The sequence below is a fragment of the Neopelma chrysocephalum genome, unplaced genomic scaffold, assembly GCF_003984885.1.
Source record: "Neopelma chrysocephalum unplaced genomic scaffold, ASM398488v2 Primary Assembly neopelma1_97116, whole genome shotgun sequence".
NCBI lineage: Eukaryota > Metazoa > Chordata > Aves > Passeriformes > Pipridae > Neopelma > Neopelma chrysocephalum.
The window spans coordinates 2,592,207-2,612,186 of record NW_020925758.1 but is presented as its reverse complement, the minus strand read 5'-3'; the positions used below and the strand labels follow the sequence as shown (position 1 = coordinate 2,612,186).

At 47.8% G+C, this 19,980-nt stretch overlaps 1 protein-coding gene across 1 annotated transcript in view; it reads left to right on the top strand.

Annotated features, from left to right (window-relative positions):
• ZBTB7C (zinc finger and BTB domain containing 7C) overlaps window positions 1-19,980 on the top strand; it is a 126,059-nt gene that overhangs the window by 26,637 nt on the left and 79,442 nt on the right. The window contains exon 3 of the mRNA XM_027671699.1: window positions 8,425-8,521. Within this exon, the coding sequence (XP_027527500.1) occupies window positions 8,470-8,521 (52 nt within the window). The 5' untranslated portion in view covers window positions 8,425-8,469. The remainder of the gene's footprint in view (window positions 1-8,424; window positions 8,522-19,980) is intronic.

The window sequence follows — 19,980 nt, the reverse complement described above, 5'->3', positions numbered from 1 at the left end:
GTGCTGCTGCTGCCTTCAGCTTTGCCCATCTCCTGCCCCTTGTGCCATTGGTCCAGGTCTGCCCTCCCAGTCAGACACCAGACTGCTTGGAAAATTCTCTTTTTCAAGGGATCACAAGGCAGCTAAAAGTACCCTAATTACGACTAATGGTACCCCAACAGTTCTGCACTGGGGGTTAGAAGACTGTTTCTATTTATTGGTTAAGAATGGCTCTGTGGTAACCTTTTCCTAGGGATTTTAGGGAGAAAAAAAGGCATAAAGATGGAGTTTGATGTGTTTCTGAGGAACTCCTTCATGCATTGCCTGTGATTGCTTTCTCGTTCAACCCTTTGGCCCTGGATGTGACACGACACAGAAAGGCACCAAGACTGCATGATGGCAGGAGTGAGGGTTGGCTCAGAAAGCAGGTGAAGAAGGCTGGTATTTCAGCTTTTCTGTAAGTGCATAAAGAAATAAGACTACATGGTGGTAACTCTTTGTTCGTGCATTAAAATACATAAATAGCAAGGAGAAAAATGACTTTCCAAGTAAGTTTTACAAGAAGAAGTTAAGTTAGATTTTTAAATTTTTTGCTATGCATACAGAAGCACTGGATGATTGCTTCTGAGTCTATTTAATCTTGAAACTTGATCCTTATAGCAGCCACTGTCAGGGGCTGTTTTGCATTGGTTTTATGTTGACTGATGCTACATTTCATTTGCCATTGCACTGCTCAGTCCCTCTGCCTGCTGCTTGGCTTTCTTGAGTCCTGCTGGAGTGTCTGATGGGTTTTTGTGGCCTTGAAACCTTATTCAACTCTGCGCTAAGGCAGCAGCTTTAGGAGTGAAAAATGAGTTTTTAAATGCTATTTATAAAAAAAAAAGCTGTTGGTGTAACATGATTTTTGCTCAGTCCCATATGGCTGGGGTTGTCCTGGGCTCATTAAAACACCCACTTAAAGTGTGCTCTGCCCCTGAGGGTGTCTCACAGATATCCCCTTGATGTTAGCATGGCCCTTGGATACACCTAGGTGGTTTCCATGTGGTCTCAGGTCTGGAACTGGGAGGAAAGCTAAAAATCTAAGGAAAGCCGTTGTGACAAAATCTGGGCTTGTTTAGCCCATATGGCTGTGGAAAGAAAAGTTGCAAACCGGACCCCTGAGCAGTCCCAAAGGAAAAGAGAAAAAACTCGGTGTGTTTCGAATAAGGGGAAAAAAAAGAGACTGAGCTCCAAGTGTTGAAGGCGATCTCATGGCTTTGGGATGGCGTGAGCAGCCAGTGTGGCAGCCTTTCCTCCTGCTCTGGGTGGGGCTGGCACTGAGACGGAACTGTGGTTGAGGACAGAACTCGCCCTCTGGCTTTTCTTCGGATGCGAGGAAGGTGGATTGTTTTCCAGCGATGAAATTCCCTATTGAAAAAATTGAATGCTTCCCTCTCGCTCCTGTGAATGGGACGCCTGGGAAGCAGAGCACGCTGGTTCCAATTACCAGCACAGCAAGGCCAAGTGCTGCAGTCGGTCAGGAATTTATGCCTTTTCATACCTATTTGAAGAGATAAAACCTCTTTTTATTTTTTTTTAATTCATTCTTTTTTTATTATTATTGTTTTTTCTTTTTCAGCATATGTAATGAATTCAAAACAGGAGCCCAGCCAGCCAAGCTGCTTCTGATTCATTCCTATATTAATATTTTATGTCTGAATATGTCTGAATATGTGCTACCTCAGTTGAGCCCGAAGAAATGGTCCCAAGGAATGCAGGGGTTTTTTGATGGACCAGAGGGCTGGAACCCCTCTGGTCTGGAGACAGTCTGGGAGAGCTGGGGTGTTCAGCCTGGAGAAGAGAAGGCTCCAGGGAGACCTTTGACTACTTTCAGTAGTCAAAAGGGGCTTGTAAGAAAGAAGGGGACACAGTTTTTAGTAGGACCTGTTGTGATAGGACAGAGGGTGATGGTTTAAATCAAGAGGGGAGATTCAGACTAGATAGAAGGAAGAAATTGTTGGCTGTGAGGGTGGGAAGGCCCTGGCACAGGTTGCCCAAAGGAGCTGTGGCTGCCCCTGGATCCCTGGAAGTGTCCAAGGCCAGGTTGGACGGGGGGTTGGAGCAACCTGGGCTAGTGGAAGGCGTCTGAAATCCCTTCTCTCCAGACCTTTCCCTGCCTGCATGGGCTGGCCCAATTTTCAGGCTGTGCTGGATGGAGCCGGTGTGAGCTGTGACTGCAGATGGGCCTGTAGGCTCCAGCTTTGCATGAAGCCTTCTGCAGATAACTGGCAGAGCACAAAGACCTCATTGAGGTGGCTGGTTTGACTACAACCACACACCCCTTCCAGTGCACGCTTGACGTAAGTGGTGCTGCTCCAGGACCAGGCTGTTGCATCCCTTCCTGTTGATATTTAAAACAAGAGCATGCATCTCTGTTATTGTTTGCGTCCCAGTGTTGCCTACAGGTCTTCAAACAGGATCACAGCTGTCCTGCAGGGTTGCACAAAGCCTCAACAGAGCCAAAGCTTGCCCTGCAGACAAGTCTTAGAACAAGGGGCAGAATCACAGAGTCACAGAGTTGTTTAGGTTGGAAAAGCCCTCCAAGATCATCAAGTCCAACTGTTCCCCAGCACTGCCAAGGCCACCACTGACCCAAGTCCCCAGGTGCCACATCCACATGGCTTTTAAATCCCTCCAGGGATGGGGACTCCACCACTTCCCTGGGCAGCTGTGCCAGGGCTGGACAACCCTTTTGGTGGAGAAAATTCTCCCAATATCCAACTTAAACCTCCCCTGGTGCAATTTGAGGCCCTTTCCTCTTGTCCTGCCCTTGTTCCCTGTGAGAAGAGACCGAACTCCACTTAGCTACAATGTCCTGCCAGGGGGTTGGAGAGCCTAAGAAGGTCCCTCCGAGCCTCCTTTTCTCCAGGGTCAAATGTAAGTAGCTGGAGGAGAATGAAGAAGTAGTGATCCTGAATAGTCTGTGGGAGATGCAGAGATCCCACCACACACAGAGTAGCTTACAGTATAAGGAAATGTTACATATACATCTGTATGATTACAAAAGATTCCTGTTGTACAGTTGTTCTTTGGGAGTACACAGCTGGAGTGGGAACACCTGGAAGGGCAGAGTAAAGGGTGATTATGCAGCCCAGCCCTGGCTTTTCTTCACTTTGGGGAGCTGCACAGCATAATTTCATCATAGATTTATGTACAGCTAATTGTCATATAGTTTGATATGCAAATAAAGGCATATAAATATCAAGAGAAAGACTTAAAGCTGTGCTCTCCACTGTCATGCTGCAGTCCTTGCTTTTCTGGTCAGTCTAATCTACTGGATTACTCCTTTCATCATCTTGTGTTTTGGAGACCTGGTGTCCCTTTCAAAGAACACCTGTCAGACGTATATTGATTAGTTAATTTTTCTGCATGGTGTGTAAACACAAGGGTGGAGAACTGAAAGCCCTGAGGACCCAATGAGGTGTGTGGCCAAGCAATTATTTGGGGCTAATGCAGAGATGTGGTCTGTGCTTGGTCTATAAAGGCAAGAAACAGGTTTCCTACCAGAGGATGTCCATTTATGCTGAAGACTGAACAGAAATTTTCTTGATGTGGGTAATGGAGCATCTGTCATAGTCAACATTGAGATAGAACTTCCAAACTGACCTTTCTGGATCAAAAGTGCTGGCAGCAGTGGTGCTGAAGGGTGTTTAAATTTAGTTTTTAATTCAGAAGATTAAGCTTAAGTAGCTTAAAAGTGAGAGAAAGCGTGGATAGAGTCAATATTTTTGTTTTGAAGGAAAGCTGAAAGTGTGGGTTTGTTTTCTGGTAGCATCAAAGGTCACACCTAGCTCAGCCTGGGTGCTTCTCATCTGGTTTACACTGAGAACCAGATTTATTGGGACTTTCGTGTTGTGATCTTGGGTGAATGTCTTTTACTGTCTCTTTGAGTCTTGAATCAGATATATCTCTGCAATAACAAGATATAGGTGTTATGCAAGGGGACTGTAACCTGGTGTACATGCACAGCAGTTTCCTTCCAGCTGGGCTGGAGAAGAGCTGGATGTGCTGTTCTGGGGCCAGACTCGGTGCTGGCAGTGGTGCAGTGCAGAGGAGTGAATTGAAGCCGGGAAATGCACAGGGAGATGCAGGACAGGAATTCCCAGAGGGTTCCCCAATCCCAGAGTGTGGCACTAGCATTGGAGCATGTCTCTCCATTGGGGGGAAATCCTGGAAATCCTGCTGGGGTGGGGGCCTCTCTATCAAATCCCTCCTTGACACCTCTGGTTTTGGTTGGTTGGGGTTTTTTTTGTTTATTTGGGGGTTTTTTTGGTTGTTTTTTTTTTTTTTTAGTTATCTTCCTGGCTTCCAGTCCTCCTGATAATGTGTTTATGAGCTGTTAATGTATCACCACAGAAACAACCCTACTTGTATTTTCCTTTTGGAACAAGGATTAGAAAACATCCCATATCCCTTTCTTTCTTTTTTTTTTTTTTACCCCACCTTTTGATTTCTTCTCTTTTTCCATCCTCCTCCTTATGACCTTTCTCCCCCCCCAACCCTACAGGGGTTCTCCTACAGGCCTGAACTCCACTGATTCATGAGTTTTTGTAGGGGCAGAGGAGCCTGAAGGCTGTAAACTTGTCTCTGGGTGCTGTGTGTTTTCCCAGAGAAGATCCTGGGGGTGGGAGGAGGCCTGGAAGTTGATAGGTGGTGTGAATACTAAAAGGAAATCCTTTTTTTTTTTTTTTAATTTCCTCTATTGGCGGATGGTTCATGGTCTGCATCCAGATCTGGGGTCCTCAGCATGGGAAAGACACGGGCCTGCTGTGGCAGGTCCAGAGGAGGCCACGGAGATGCTCCAAGGGCTGGAGCCCCTCTGCTCTGGAGCCAGGCTGGGAGAGCTGGGGGGGTTCAGCTGGAGAAGAAAAGGCTCCAGGGAGACCTGAGAGCCTCTTCCAGTGCCTAAAGGGGCTCCAGGAGAGCTGGAGAGGGACTTGGGACAAGGGGTGGAGGGACAGGACACAGGGAATGGCTTCCCACTGCCAGAGGGCAGGGTTAGGTGGGATATTGGGAAGGAATTGTTGTCTGTGAGGGTGGTAAGGCCCTGGCACAGGTTGCCCAGAGAAGCTGTGGCTGCCTCTGGATCCCTGGAAGTGTCCAAGGCCAGGTTGGACGGGGCTTGGAGCAACCTGTTCTAGTGGAAAGTGTCCCTGCCCTTGGGGTGGAACTGGATGGTCTTTGAGGTCCCTTCCAACCCAAACCATTCCGTGATTCTGTGATTCGTGTAATTATTCACTGGACTGCGGGTGGGTACTGAGGGCTTTTTAAAAAAAAGCACGTTGTTTTGCCCTACCTGCCCAGCCAAATCATCACAGAAATGCCTCGAGGAGAAAGGGAAATGGCATTCATAGTCAGCTGGGGGTCTGGTGAAAGACCGTATATCACGGGGTTGTCAGTGAAGTCACGACACTGGCAACACTGAACCAAGGGTTTTTTTGCTGGGGCTCGTGTTTTCTTGGCCTCGCTCAATAAAATAAAACCTGCCAAAGCTGCAGCAGCAGCAGCAGCAGCAGCAGCAAACCCCCGTCTATCTGTTCTCACACTCCCAGCCGCTTCTGCCTGAATTATTCATGTTTGGTAAGTGATCTGCAAACAGCTCCTGTGATCTCCCTGTGATCTGTGGGTATGCGGGACTCACCCCTGCTTAGGTCAGGGCATTTTCTTGTTTCCTTCCCCGAGGCATGGAGTCTGTGGGAATCTCCAGATTCCCTCCTTCTGATTAACCGGGCCCCGTGTGTTTATTATTTACGTGGTACGATTTGTTCAGCTGTCCCAGGCACATGGTATTATCAGTGGATAAGTAAGGAGACTCCCTGTGAACATCTGTAGTTGTTGCCCGACAAATCCTGTTGTATAAATAGTATTAGGGAGCTGCAGAGGCTCTTGTAGGGTAAATACCCTTGTGACTCAAGGCAGCACTGCCAGCCTCTCACCCAGCTTTTCACCTGCATGTGCATCTCAATAGAGGTTTACTGGGCTGTTTTTTATATGTATAAAACATATATATATGTTGAAGATGTGTATTTAAGATGTCCCAGCTCATTGCAAGGGGTTTGGACTAGATCACCGCCCTAGGTTGGTCTTCCAACTGGATTTTTTTTCAGTTTGTTTTTTTAGTTTAAAGGCCCCTTCCAACACAAATTATTCTGATTCTATGACTCCAAAATATATGTATGTATGTTTTGTGTAATTGCCTGTTTTCCACAAGCTCTTCTCTGTCTTTATTTCAAATTTTAATATTTTCTTCTGATTTGGGAATAGAAGGATGTTGGCAGAACTAGTGAGAGGGGCAGTTTATGGTCAGGTAATGGGCAGGTGTTCTGTGTGCTTTGCTATCCACGTCATTAATGAAATGGGCTGTGTGCCTCTTCCAACACACCTACCCCAGGTACATCTTGGATCTGCCCCTACAGTGTCATCTACTTGATCCCAGCATAATGCAATAAACCACTCTGTATTTTGGGATGCGGACTGGAATGCTTCGGGAACCCATTTCCAAGTGGAGCTGATGATCTGAGCTCTGACTCCCAGGTCCCCTGCCTCAGCTGAAGGAGTAGCCTCTGGTGAAAAAAGTGTCGTTTTATGTTACCTGCTTCTGTATACTAACCCTGAGGAAGACCTGTGCCTTTCCTAGGATATCCCTCATCTATGGCATCACTGGGATACAGCAGTGAGTTTGTTAAAATGTCCTGTCTCTCTGCATTCTGGAAAGAGGATTTTCTATTAAACCTTAGGGAAATTACTGGCCTTGTTAACTAGTGTAGAAGTAATGAACCACAGCAGGGTGGCTCGAGAGATTTGGGCCCTCGCTTTGTAAGGCTGCATTGTTTCTTCAAATGAGAGAAATAATTTAAGCAAACAAACGAACAAAGAATTTCTGGAAATTAAAGTACGGTACAAATGGGATGATTTGATCATCCTCTGTTTAATAGGAGCAGTGCAGCGAACAATTGCGTGGTCGACCTCAGAAATTTATCCATGGTAACCAGTCACAGGAGAGAAAAATAGACAGCCTGCCACCAACTTGGTATTAAAGTTCTATTTTCCGTTTTTTCCACGGTTGTGGGCCAGTCAGGGACTTTCCATGAGCAGTCAGCAGAGCAGAAATCCCCTTCTGCTCCCTAGCAGACACTGCTGCTGGGCAAGGAAAGGTCTGATGCTGGTTTTGTACTGGTTTTGGCTTTAGTGGGTTTTGGTTACAGTTTGCAGTGGGATCAGGCTGGAGCAGACCCTCCCTGCCAAATGCATCCTGCTGGGCCAGGACTATCAATAGAATGGTTTGGGTTGGGAGGGACCCTAAAGATGATCCAGTTTCACCCTCTGCCATGGGCAGGGACACCTTTCACTACACCAAGTTGCTCCAAGCCCTGTCCACCCTGTGTGAGGCATGCTTGTGGTGGAGTGTGGTGGAGGAACCTCACCTTTGGCTTCATCATCTCTACAAGGTGCTGGGTGTTAAATCCTCTATGAGATTTGGGGTCTGTGCAAGCCCTGCATGATCCCTGTGGCTTTGGGCGGGTTTTGCAAGAGCCCAGAGGAAGGACAGAAAGGCTCTGGCAGGCTGGAGTTCATCCAGAAATAAATAAACCAGAAATACTGGGCCTTCGGGCTCGATGGTCTGTTCCTCAAAAGACAATTTTGGAAGGGATCACTGTGCTTTTGTTCTTCCATTAGGCAGCTGAGGAGAGAGCATTGTTTTCCTCCCCTCATCCGTTCCCCTTTTAGGGAAAGAAGGAGGACTTGGCCGCTGCGAGCCAAGCATCTCGGGGGACCTCCCAAAACAAAGGGCTGCGTGGAGGAGTCATCCTGTCCCCGTCGTCATCCTCTCCCCTGCCTTCACCCTGCACTTGGCACGGCCGTACCCGCCCGGGGCTGTCGTGCCGCGCGTCACTGCCAGCCGGGCAGGGAGCTCCGAGGGGTGTTCCTCGCCCTCCTCCCTGGAAATGCAGATAACTCCTCTTATCTCCAGGTTTATCGCTTCCCGTAGACTTGGCAGGGCAACCCTGGGCTTTGTCTTGTGCCAGGAAGGTGTCTGAGCTCCGGGATGGTGTTGGCGGCGTAACGCGTCCAGGTGTGGTGTCTTGGATAACTCAGTGCTCCCAAGGAATGTCGCTGAGGTGTTCCTGGATGTGGGTTGAAGCTCCATGGGCACATCCATCCCGGTGTAATTTTTCTCCTGTGTGCTGAAGGCATCCATCCTGGATCTGCAGAGGATTCTCTATGGGTTGGAGAGCCTCTCCTCAGCCATGGTCTGTGTGACCCTTGAGTTAGTTCCCTCTACAGGACGATGGGGCTGGCACGTGGAGCTGGAATGTTTTTGGTGTTGTTTTTTTTAAATTATAGGTTGTGTAGGGTTTTTTTGATAAATACTGGACTAAGACCAATTTATCTCGTTTTGCCCAGGCTCCAAGACTGACCCTGCTGAGAGCCCCTGAGATATTGAACTCTATGAGCGGAGACCACTTGACTGCACTCAGCACCTTTCAGGACCAGGCCCTAGGTAATTATTCTAATTCTCTGCCTGGATGATGGGTGAAATTTGATGTTCTGGGTTATGCAGACTGTCTGAAATTACATTTCTAGTTGTTCATCCCATGAATCTGTGGATTTTTTTTTTCCTACTGAAGGTTGTCACTCTAGATTAGTATCTTGACACTACAATAACACCACTGATCCCTCAGAAATAAAAGAGTACATCTGCTTTGTTTCCAGAGGAGGAGTCAGAATGGTTTGGGTTGGAAGGGAATTTAAAGGCCATCTAGTCCAACCCCCCTGCCATAGGCAGGGAGACACCTTCCACTGGACCAGGTTGCTCCAAGCCCCATCCAACCTGACTCGAATGTTTCCAGGGATGGCGCATCCACCATGTTTCTGGGAAACCAGAACTGCTGGATCACCATTCTGGTAATGGTCCCCAGCTCTTCTGCTTGGAAAGTTCTCCTGAACGTAACTCGCAGAAAGCTGTAAAAGCAAAGAAACAGGCACAACAAAAAGTTTTCACTCCCATCAGGAGCAACCAAAGGCTTGCAACAGCAATATTCATCGGCAAGGATGCTTGTTCAGGTCAGACTTCTAAGAAGTGCTCAAAACCTACAGGTTCAGGAGCCTGCTTTTGAAAATAAATCCAGCATCCATTTTCTGCAGAAAAATAAGTTGTGAAAATGTTGCTTATCTTGGTTTACAGTAGCTGCATTCTCTCCTCCAAAGCTGGCATCACTGTTGTGCCTTTGAGAAGCTTTCAGTCTTTGCTCCAAGGATGGGTGGAAATCAAAGAACCCAGGGCCAAACACTGTTCTGCTCTGCATCCCTGTGGAGGTGCAGTGTCAGCCTGGTGCTTCCCATGAGGCTCAAGGGCAGGATTTGACCCAGGATTCGCTTTTTCTATCCCAGTGAGACCCACTCAAAACTCAGAGCATGAGCTTGAGAGGCGAGGATCTCAGGGGTGAGTTTCAAGAGGAGTAAGGAGGAAGCCAGCAGGATGCTGTGGAGGTTACTCTGCAGCACTAAGGGTGAAGGATTTCCTGTAGGGTTGGTTTCCTGAGCGCATTGATATTCCATATGAAATTCTCTATGCCAATAAAAGTATCAGTCAGCAGAGGGTTATAATTTTTAACCCCATCTGCTGAGTTCCTCCCCCCCCAGTTAATAAAAACCAGCTTTGCACTGATTTCAGCAGAGGTTAAAGCCCAGCTCCCAAGACCAGGATGGCATGAGGGCAGATGGTGTGTCACTGGCTGCTCTCCCAGAGCATCCTCTCTCCGTGTGGGAACAGAGGGCTTTTCTCCATCCCTTGCAGCTCTGTGTGGTGACATTTCAGGATCCAGGCCTGAGGACTTTGACTGGGTTGTTTCCTGTTTTGACAATCTCCATTTCAAATACTCTATACACAGCATTGTGCAGGGAATTAAAACAAACCACAACCTGTATCCTTCTCTTGAATATTGTGGTGGGGAGCTATGCTCAGGTTTCCAATGGGGAGGGAGAAGACATGGATGGTGAAACAGGCTCAGAAAGTGAAGGAGAGGAAAATGAAGAATGAGAAACAAGAAATATGTTCACCCTCAGGGCTGCAGTGTGATACTTCTCCCCATCCACTCAGTATTTGTAGGGATGGGGTGCTTCCTCAGTGCTGAAACTCATATGCTTTGTGTTTAAACTGCTGCTGTCAAAGCTTGGAGAGTAACTAAAACAAAAAGGTCTCAGGTCAAGTGGATGTTTTCCAATTGACCGGAGTGCAATATAAATCCTGGGGAAGGAAATAACCCAACAAACATCCACCAGTCCTGTGTCTGCATCCCCTGTTCCAGCGCTGGCTGCTGGTGGCAGGTCCTACAAGGACGTGCAATCCCATGGCAGAGCCAGGCAGGCTCAGCATCCTGAAACATTCTTCAGGCAGCATCTCCTTTCACAGTATATATATTTTAGCACAAATTTAACAGCATCAGATCCAGGTTTGATCTAGGTCAGCGATTAGGAGGATCAAGAGGTTGCTTCAGGTGAGTGTGGTGGGAGAGAAAACGCCTGCCTGTTGAGGACCTTGGGGTTGAAGCTCATCCTGAACCCCCTGCAACGCATCTTCAGCTGAAGGCTGATGTTTGCAGACTCAGGGGATCTGGGCAGGTGGCACTCACGGGGAGCACCAAAGCAAACGTGAAACGTGTCTCTGCCGCCGCTTTGCGTCGTCCCTCGCACAGTCCCCCACGAGGTTTTGGTGTGGCCAAGTGCTCTTCGAGACGTGTTGTAACCTGAAGATAGGGATTAGATAAAGGCAAAGTGTTCCGGGAGCTTTGCCAAGCCAAAGGCACTGAATTATTGAGAGATCCGTGTCTCGATAACGGATTTATGCTCTATAACAACTTCTAAGAGAAAATATGGTGTTTGCAGGGGCAGATTGGGATAGTCCTAAGGAATGGAGCTCTCCTTTTTGAATTGCATTGCTTTTATTATTATTATTATTATTTTAATAATAATAATAATATTTCTGCAGTGAAGCCATATATGAGAATATTATTTGTGTAGGAACTGGAAATGAATCTGAAATGATCAGCGTATTTTTTAAAGGCACTTTACAAGTCACTTGGCATTGGAAAAGGTACAACTATCCATCAAAGCAAGGCTTGGGGATAAAATAATTAGAAATCACACAACCATAGCAAAGGAAGATTAGTGCTAAAATTAGAAGCCATAAAGTTGTTTTTAGATTAGGCTGGAATCTGGGCAGGCTGCTTTATTGTACTGTGTTACTTTAAAAAACTGCAAGGTGAGAGGTGTGAATTGTCTGCATTTGGTTGTGTTGCAATGGAAATGCTGTTGTGAGTGTTGGGTGGGATGATATGTGAGACGATTTTCAGGGAAATCCTTGGGGGATGGAAGTACAATCCCTTGTGAAAGACGACCAACTGCTAAAGGAGCTGCTTTTGGTGCTGAGCTCTTCTCCCGAAGGATACCCATAAGGTTGGTTTGTTCCTGGTTTTGTTTTGGGGTTCTAGTGGCCAGACACCCATGCTGCATCCAGAAGAAGGTGGTGGGATGGCTGGATGAGGAAGGGTCTGCACCTTGGTCACAGGTGTGAGCTGGGGCTGCTGTGGTTCCCAGACTTGAGCTGGATACTCAGATGGGCATAGCCCATGGAGCTTCATCACTTCATTTGTCTGCTGGAAGTGCTTGTTGGTGAACAGGAATGAATCCTCTATCAGAGGCAAACACAGAAATGATCAGTGGACAGGCTGGGAGAGCTGGGGCTGTTCAGCCTGGAGAAGAGAAGGCTCTGGGGAGACTTTAGAGCCCCTTCCAGTGCTTAAAGGGCCTCCAAGAGAGCTGGAGAGGGACTTTGGAGCAACAGAACACAGGGAAATGGTTTTGCACCAAGAGGGGAGATTCAGAAAAGGTAGAAGTAACAAATTGTGAGTGATGAGACGCTGGCACAGGTTGCCCCCAGAGGTGTATGTTCCATGTATAAATGCCTTCAGGAAAAAGTGTCTTGATACTAGGAGACCTTCTGATGTAGCTGGAAAGGCATAACATGAGCAAAAAATTGGAGGACAAGGTCAGGCACATCCACGTGTTTTCACCGTGGAGGATGCCAAGTAGAGGTCCCTGTCACCCACAGGAAGGTGACTTCTTCAGTGCTGGTGCCTTTAAATGGGGAGTGGGGGATTCCTGGGAGAGAAACCCGAACTCTGTGGGATGTGCTGCCTAAACGTGGGCACGATGAGGTGGAGCCCTTCACCTGGTCCCACCAGAGGCACCAAATGAGGGGGTCTCAGGTTCCCCGCTGGCCAGGAGGCACCAGCGCCCCTGCGACCACCCGCAGCATCTCGTTGGCACGTGAGTTTCCCGGTGCCTGCCGGGGGGAAAGTGGAGTTGAGCATACTGCCTGCTCCCCCCAGGATGCTCCCCGCTGTGCCTCCAGCTCAGTGAAAGCAGGGCAACTCCTCGCCGACTCTTTGTAGCCCGAGAACAGAGCGCTGGAAAAGTCCGGCAGGCAGCGGGAACTTTACTAATTCCGACTAATGACTCCAAAATACTGACTGAGGGGAACAATTGCACATCATCAAAAGGCGCAGACAAAAGAAAAGCACTGCATTGTGATAGCAAACGGAGCTGAATTTGGTCTGATGGAGCACCTTTCATATTCCAAGCATTTCAAAGCCCTTTGCAGAGTAATGAGCTGCATGCTGACAGCAGGCCCCGTGGACCAGGCTTTATGTGCCCAACAATAGCTGGCACAGTTGTTGGCAGAGGACCTGCTCGTGGTGGGAGAGGGGATGGTGGCAGGGATGCTGGGGTTATCCTGCACTTTCCTGATTTTTTTTTCAGTGCTGTTGGATGTCTAGCTGGCATTTGGATGGGCACTGGAGGTGATAGGGCAAGACTTGTTGGTCTTTCAATACTTAAAGGGGGCTTAGAAGAAAGATATAGACAGACTTTTTTAGTAGGGTCTGCAGTGATAGGACAAGGGGTGACGGTTTTCAATTAAAAGGAGGGAGATTCAAAGTAGGTATGATGAAGAAATTCTTTATGATAAGGGTGGTGAGGCACTGGCATGGAAAAGCTGTGGCTGCCCCATCCCTGGAAGTGTCCAAGGCCAGGTTGGATGGAGCTTGGAGCAACCTGGGATAGTGGAAGGTGTCCCTGCCCATGGCAGGGGCTTGAAACTAGATAATCTTTAGTCCCTTCCAACACAAACCATTTTAGGATTCTGTTAAGCAGGGGTGGACAAACATGCTCTGACACATATGAGAATCCCTTGGCACAGCTGAGAGTAGACCTCAGTCTTCCAGGTCACCATCTGGTCCTCTAATCTTGTGGTCCCCGTGACAGTTTCATGAAGGCCCACGCACAACTTCAGCTCTTTAATTTTAGCTGAGCCAGAATAGCATTGGTGCAGCTGTGGGAACAGATATCTTAGTCCTGAAACTATTTCTGTGGCAGGAAAGCTTCTTGTCCCTTGCGAGGAGAGGAAAAGGTTAATTTCATATTTTTTTTTCCTTTTTTCTTTTCTTTTTTTTTTTTTTCCAAAGAGGAAATAAATGTACCTACCCCACCCTGAGGGGACAGCACAAATCTGTCAGCCCTTGGCGGGTGGGGGCAGGCAGCTGGGCTGCATTAAGGAAGTCACCCTGGGGAGGGAAGGGGTTGGGGGCATGGGTGGGGGGCCTTGGCTGCCTGCCCAGAGATGCAGGCAGAGAGGGGGATGCTGTACTGGGCTGTATTTCGAGAGACCAGGCTCTAATGCTGTCTGCAGAGCCACAGAAGCACAGAATGGTTTGGGTTGGAAGGGACCATCCAGTTCCACCATCCTGCCATGGGCAGGGACACCTTCCACTAGACCAGGTTGCTCCAAACCCCGTCCATCCTGGCCTTGGACACTTCCAGGGATCCAGGGGCAGCCACAGCTGCTCTGGGAAACCTGTGCCAGGGCCTCACCACCCTCACAGCCAGGAGTTCCTTCCCAATATCCCATCTAGCACTGCCCTCTGGCAGTGGGAAGCCATTCCCCCTTGTCCTGTCCTTCCATCCCTTGTCCCAAGTTCCTCTCCAGCTCTCCTGGACCCCCTTCAGGCCCTGGAAGGGGCTCTAAGGTCTCCTTGAAGAGACTTGTGATGAGTTAGTCTTACCCAGCGTTGGAATAAAAGATGTGTAGCAAAGCCTGGTTTGGAGTTAGACAATGAGCTCGGGGGTGAGGAATGAGACCTCAGACACTGTGCCCTGTGATCCAGGTCCTTCACTGCACCGGCTCCCTGCCAACCAAGGTAACCAGATTCCAGCAGCCTCCCGGGTTTTGCTGGAGGAGCACGCTGGGCTGGTGTTGGGTTTGCTGCATCACCCCCATCCCAGCACGTAAAGGAGGATGGGAAGCTGGCTAAGATGCTTTGGAAGCCTGGATCCTCCTCGCTCCATCTGTGTTTCAGCGCTGCCTGGGCTCTAGCTGGGCCGGGCTGATGCCATGGCAAGACTTCCTCTTGCGGGCAGCAGTCTTGCATGCTGTCATCCCACAGCGGGAATCTGATGGTGTGCAGATGGATTTGCTTCCTGTTTCCCTTCCCGTTTGAGCCTGGCCAGTGCTGCTTTCCAACCAGGAATATCTCAATGGGCCGGCTGAGCATCTGCTTTGGCAGATACAGGCTCTCCGTGATGACCCAAACTCATGCAGGTTATTTTGGTTCCACTTTTGAAGCAACGCTCAAAGGAATTTATGAAGAGCTAAACAGTTTAAGTTTCTTTGGGAGCTGATTGCAATAAAAACACGCAGAGCCTATCCAAATTTTTCTTGCTTTGCTTTTGTATCAGCAGTGGCTGGTGTGAATAACCTGTACTCAACTTCTGAGCGTAGTAGGAGGCAAGTCATCTCTGGAGGCTCAGGGGAGATGGTGCTCCAGAGGAGGTGAAGGTGGAGCTGATGTTGGCCCTGGTGTTGTGTTTGGGGTGGATTTACATCATTACACTTAGCCACATGCATGCTTTGCCTATGGTTCTTGTTTCAGTTGAATGTTATGGTAGGGACAAGAGGGAAGACATTAGGAAGGCAAGTATTGGATCTATAATCCCAAGCCAGCACTGTTTGGTCTAGGAGAGCATCAGTGGTGTTTTCCAGAGGAGGGGCAGACCCCCTGAGCCTGGGAATCCCTGTGGGGCTGTGGAAAAACGCTCTCACTGCCCTCTCCAGCACAGCTCCACGGCAAGGGGCTCATCTGGGTTTTGCCAAGTAGGTTTCCTTGCCTCCTGTCTGGGATTCACCATGTGTCTGAGCTTTTAACATCACTTCATTCTCCCTCCCTGCATCCCATGCCCCTGTCCCAGATGTATTTGTTTAAGTGGCTTTAATTAACTTACATTTTCCTGTGCATGACAGCTCCTTGAGGCTTTGGTAGCTGTTTTCTGTCCTTCCATGGTTGTCATTGACATGTAGCACTTTCCCTGCAGACCAGCCTTCAAGCCTACCTTGTTTTTTCCCCACTCTGAGGGATTATTTTAACATACTGAAGGAAATGGTTTCCATGTGAGCACTGTTACACACACTCAATTGATTATTAGGTGTGATTTTCCTGATCCCTGCTGGTATCCACAGGGATTTTGAGTGAGGAAGCCAGAGGGGCGTAGGATGATGGTTTAGGTCAGATAGATTTATCTTCACGAGTGACAAGACTGATAACTCTGGAGTGGCCTGGCTACAGGTGTTATCATTTGGGTGTCTCCTCAAGAGTGAAGGTTAATGTCTTGCCACTACTGATCCATCACGGTGTTATCTGCAGGATTTATAAGTCTTCTTGTGCCTTTCCAGCAGCAGTGGGTTCACTCTTCCAGAGTTCAGAGCTATGTACCTGCCCCCTGGTTGCAGCAGCCACAACCATCACATCAGCAAGCCCTTGCACTCATGGATTTGTTTGCTTTTAAACTCGAAGTTAGGGATAATTTCTGCTTGTTATTGTACAGTTTCGTGCTTTCCCAGTGGTGGAAGGTGGGATGGATGGGGACAAGCCCAGTGGTTGAGTCGTCTCCCAAAGGAAAGCATCATAGAATGGTTTGGGTTGGAAGGGAACTCTAAGCTCACTTCATTCCATCCCACTGCCGTGGGCAGGGGCACCTTCCAGTAGACCAGATTGCTCAAAAGCATCAAGCAGATGAAGGCAAGAAAAGCCTTGATTCTGCCTTCCTGAGGATCACCCAAGAAATGCGATCAGGAGGACGGAAGGGAGCAAGGAGGGACTCAGATCTTAAAGTAAAATCTCTTGGGGGGGGGGGGGGGGGGGAAGAAAGAGCAATAAATCCAGCAAATTAAAATGAAAAGGCAGCTAACATGAGCGACAACTGTACAGCATCAGATAACACCGCATCCTGAATTCCAGTGGGATAGGAAATATGAAGCAAAAATCAGTCAGGTGCTCCTAGATAGCGATAAGGAAAGCAATTCCCATTTACCGGTAGAAATAAAATAAGAGGTCCTGATAAACCCTCCATGACTAGACTGGATTAGGGCTCTGGCTGTGAAAATTCATTACAGGCATGCAAAAGAATGCGTATCGCGCCGAGCTAAAGTGACTACAAACACCATTTATCTGGAGAAGAGACGATTCTCTCAGAATAAACAGATTTCTTTCAAAGGGAAGGGAGCGGGGTGATCTGACAGAAATCTATATTCCTGCCTTGTCATTTATTATGCAAATAAGTCTCACACCTTCCTGAGCCGTGAAGGATGAGTCTGTGTTGGAGGTTTTGTGCTGGAAGGATGATCTTAAGCTGTTCCAGGGACTCCAGGCTGGGGTTCCTTGCACACAGTGCCGGGAGCTGCTGATTTCAGGAAGGGTTCTGATGGTGAGAAGTACTGGTCCTCGTCAACCATGGTCATGCATCTTGGCCAGATGTTTTCAGAATTCCCATAAACAAACCCATTGCTTCACATTATTTTCTACTATTTATGGTGTTTGACTTTCAGTTGTTTTGTTATATTTATTTTTTTGTTTTGCTTCGTTTTATTCTGTTTTATTCTATTCTACTGTGTTCATAGAGTCACAGAGTCGCAGGATGGTTTGGGTTGGGAGAGACCTTAAAGATCTTCTAATTCCAGACCCCCTGCCATGGGCAGGGACACCTTCCACTAGACCAGGTTAGTCCAAGCCCCATCCAACCTGGCCTTGGACACTTCTAGGGATGGGGCAGCCACAGCTTCTATGGGCAATACATTCTCTTGTATTTTATTTTATTATTTTATTTTATTTTATTTTATTTTATTTTATTTTATTTTATTTTATTTTATTTTATTTTATTTTATTTTATTTTGCCATTCTGTGTATCTGGGCCATGTGCAGAAGGGAGCCCATGGCATTTTATCCTCTCTCCTTGTCTTCAGTTCTCTTGTTTTTGGCATCAGCACCCATCAAAACTGCATCACTCTTCTGAGTAGGGCTCAGTAGAGCAGGACACATCGAGCTTCAGTTTGTGGCTGACTCTGAGGTGGTTCTAGGTGGCTGCAGACGCACTTAGCATGATGTGCAGAGACCAAAACATGACCTAACACCTTTTGTTCTAGCAATTACATCTCTCAGGATGCTAATTTTAGAAATAGAATCGAGCTGGTAGAAACCACCACGAGTAGTGGATGAAACCCTGATGTTCCCTTTGGTGGAGAGAGGGCTGAGCCAGTGTTCAAAGGGTGAAAAACAAAACAGCACAAAAGAAAACAAAACAGAAAAAGACCTCTAGAAGATTTTTTCCTGACAAGAAGGTTGTGTTTTGGAAAGGCTCCTGATGAATTATGTCCATGTGAACAAAGCTCCAAAGGTGGAATCCTGACCCACGAATCCACCAAGCTCCCATCTCTGAGGTGGACTCTGGGTGTGATTCAGGACAAGTTTGTCTTCTCTCTAATGCAACACCAAAGTCAGGGGGATGCTTGGAGAGCAGAGGGATCCAGGTGGGACATTGTGTGTCTTCATAAGCTGGTTGCAGGACACACAGAGAACTGTGTTGTAGCAAAACACATGCAAAAGACTTCCCTAAATTCTCGATCCCAAATTTCCAAGGTCCCTTCTCCTCACGGCCAGCCGAGGTATTTGCCCTGATCTCTGTCTCTGGTGATCTTAGGAGACCACAGCAAAAGGCGGCCTGTGATGGGAGGAAAGGGACAGGGACAGGTCCTTGGGTCAGCAGGAGGGATCACAGAAGACCACTGGGCATCTTCTGTGGCTGAGGGGTGGTGTTGGCCACAGCACGAATCCCTCTTACTTCTTTGGGGGCATTTTGCACTTGTGTTTTTTGCCTCAGCATTTCTGTGGTGCTGGGCTGGCCGTGTCTTGCAGCGCTCTGGAGAGATTCTGCTAATGGGATCTGACCTGATGGCTTTGCATGTTTTAAGTAAATTAAACACAGCTGCTAGGAAAATCCAGTAACCTTAACAGCACCACGGCTCCGTTGTCTGCATTGTAATTACAGCGGCAACCGCCGGGAAGTTCTACTTTCTGGTTTATTTTTAAACAACTTCTGAGCCACCCTTTGATCAGCTACTTCATCCCCAAGTCCTGCCTGTCCTCTTCCAAGGTTTAACCCTTGCTGCTTCTTCAAGCATCCATCTCATTGCAGTTTCAGTCAGTCACAATGGCAAGCGGCTGATTGCAAAAAACGACTTTCCTCCCCGAATATATCCTGTAATTTGAGCTGAGGGTAGTTCTGGGTAGAGTGTTAAGCCAGAGCTTGCAGGGTGAGTGCAGACTGCAGGCATTGAGTGGTGTTTTATGGCTCCCGGGGAAGTGCATCTTGAAATATGCATATTTTTATTCTGCTTTAACCAAAACCCTTTGTACCCATTCAGAGAAATGGGCTTTCTGTCACAGTGACAACACTTCGATGAGAAGTGAAAGGACTTAGATTTATGTAGGAAGCAAATTTAGGAGCCTAATTAGTTTTCCCTTGTCAACCCATGAGTGGAACACATGCCTGCAAGAGCAAGTGGTCAGCTCATGGCACGGGCGTAGCTGCATTCTCCTTCCCTCCATTAAAAACTCACACCATCTTCTCTGCGAGAGCTGCATGGCTCTAAATTTCTGATGGAAACCCAAGATTGGGGAAATGACTTGAGTTTTGGATCAGAGCCTGCAAAAGGGCTTAAAAAACAGCTGTATTTTAAGCATGTCCCAGTGCAAGGAGGTTGGCTCAGCATCACAGGGTGCTGGTCTCACCTCGGGGGCAGCTCGTTTGGGGCACCAGGGCTGCTGCATCCAAGGTTGTGTTGTATTTGATTATAAAATCATAGAATGGTTTGGGTTGGAAGGGACCTTGAAGGCCATGTAGTTCAACCTCCCTGCCATGGGCAGGGACACCTTCCATGAGACCAGGTTGCTTCAAGCACCGTCCAACCTGGCCTTAAAGACTTCCAGGGGTGCCCAGCCTGTCTGGACAGCCTGTGCCAGTGCTTTACCACCACCATTATATAAGTCATGGTTCTGGCTACCCTTCATCCTTCTGGATGAGCTGACTCACAGACACCTGAGGGTTCTTCCAAGAGGGGCGTTTGCCAGCTTGTTTTCCAGCCTGACTTCTTTTCTTTTGAACTGGGCTGCCCAGGACAGGCAGATCTCAGCTGTGGTGCCCTGGTCTGCTCTCCCATCTGCTGTCAGCAGCACGTTGTTGTGCATTTGATTTGGGTGAAAAACCACTGGGTGAACGTGATTGAGGTTGTAAAGTTTATGAGATTCTGCATTTTATGGTAAATTTTAAATTGACACTGCAATCAGGAGCATTAGAGTTTGTAAAGGAAAGTCAGTGTGATGTGTTGCAGAACACAAGGTGGTAATTTCCTCTCTTATATTGATGCTATCAACAGCAAAGAATGAAGCAGCTGCTTCTTGGAGGATTGGATTTCTAATGCATTCATTTAATGTAGTTTATAGAGCATTATTTATAATGTGGGGGTTTCCCCCCTTTACTGGCTTTCCTTCTCCATTGCTAGAAGAGTGCAGCAGT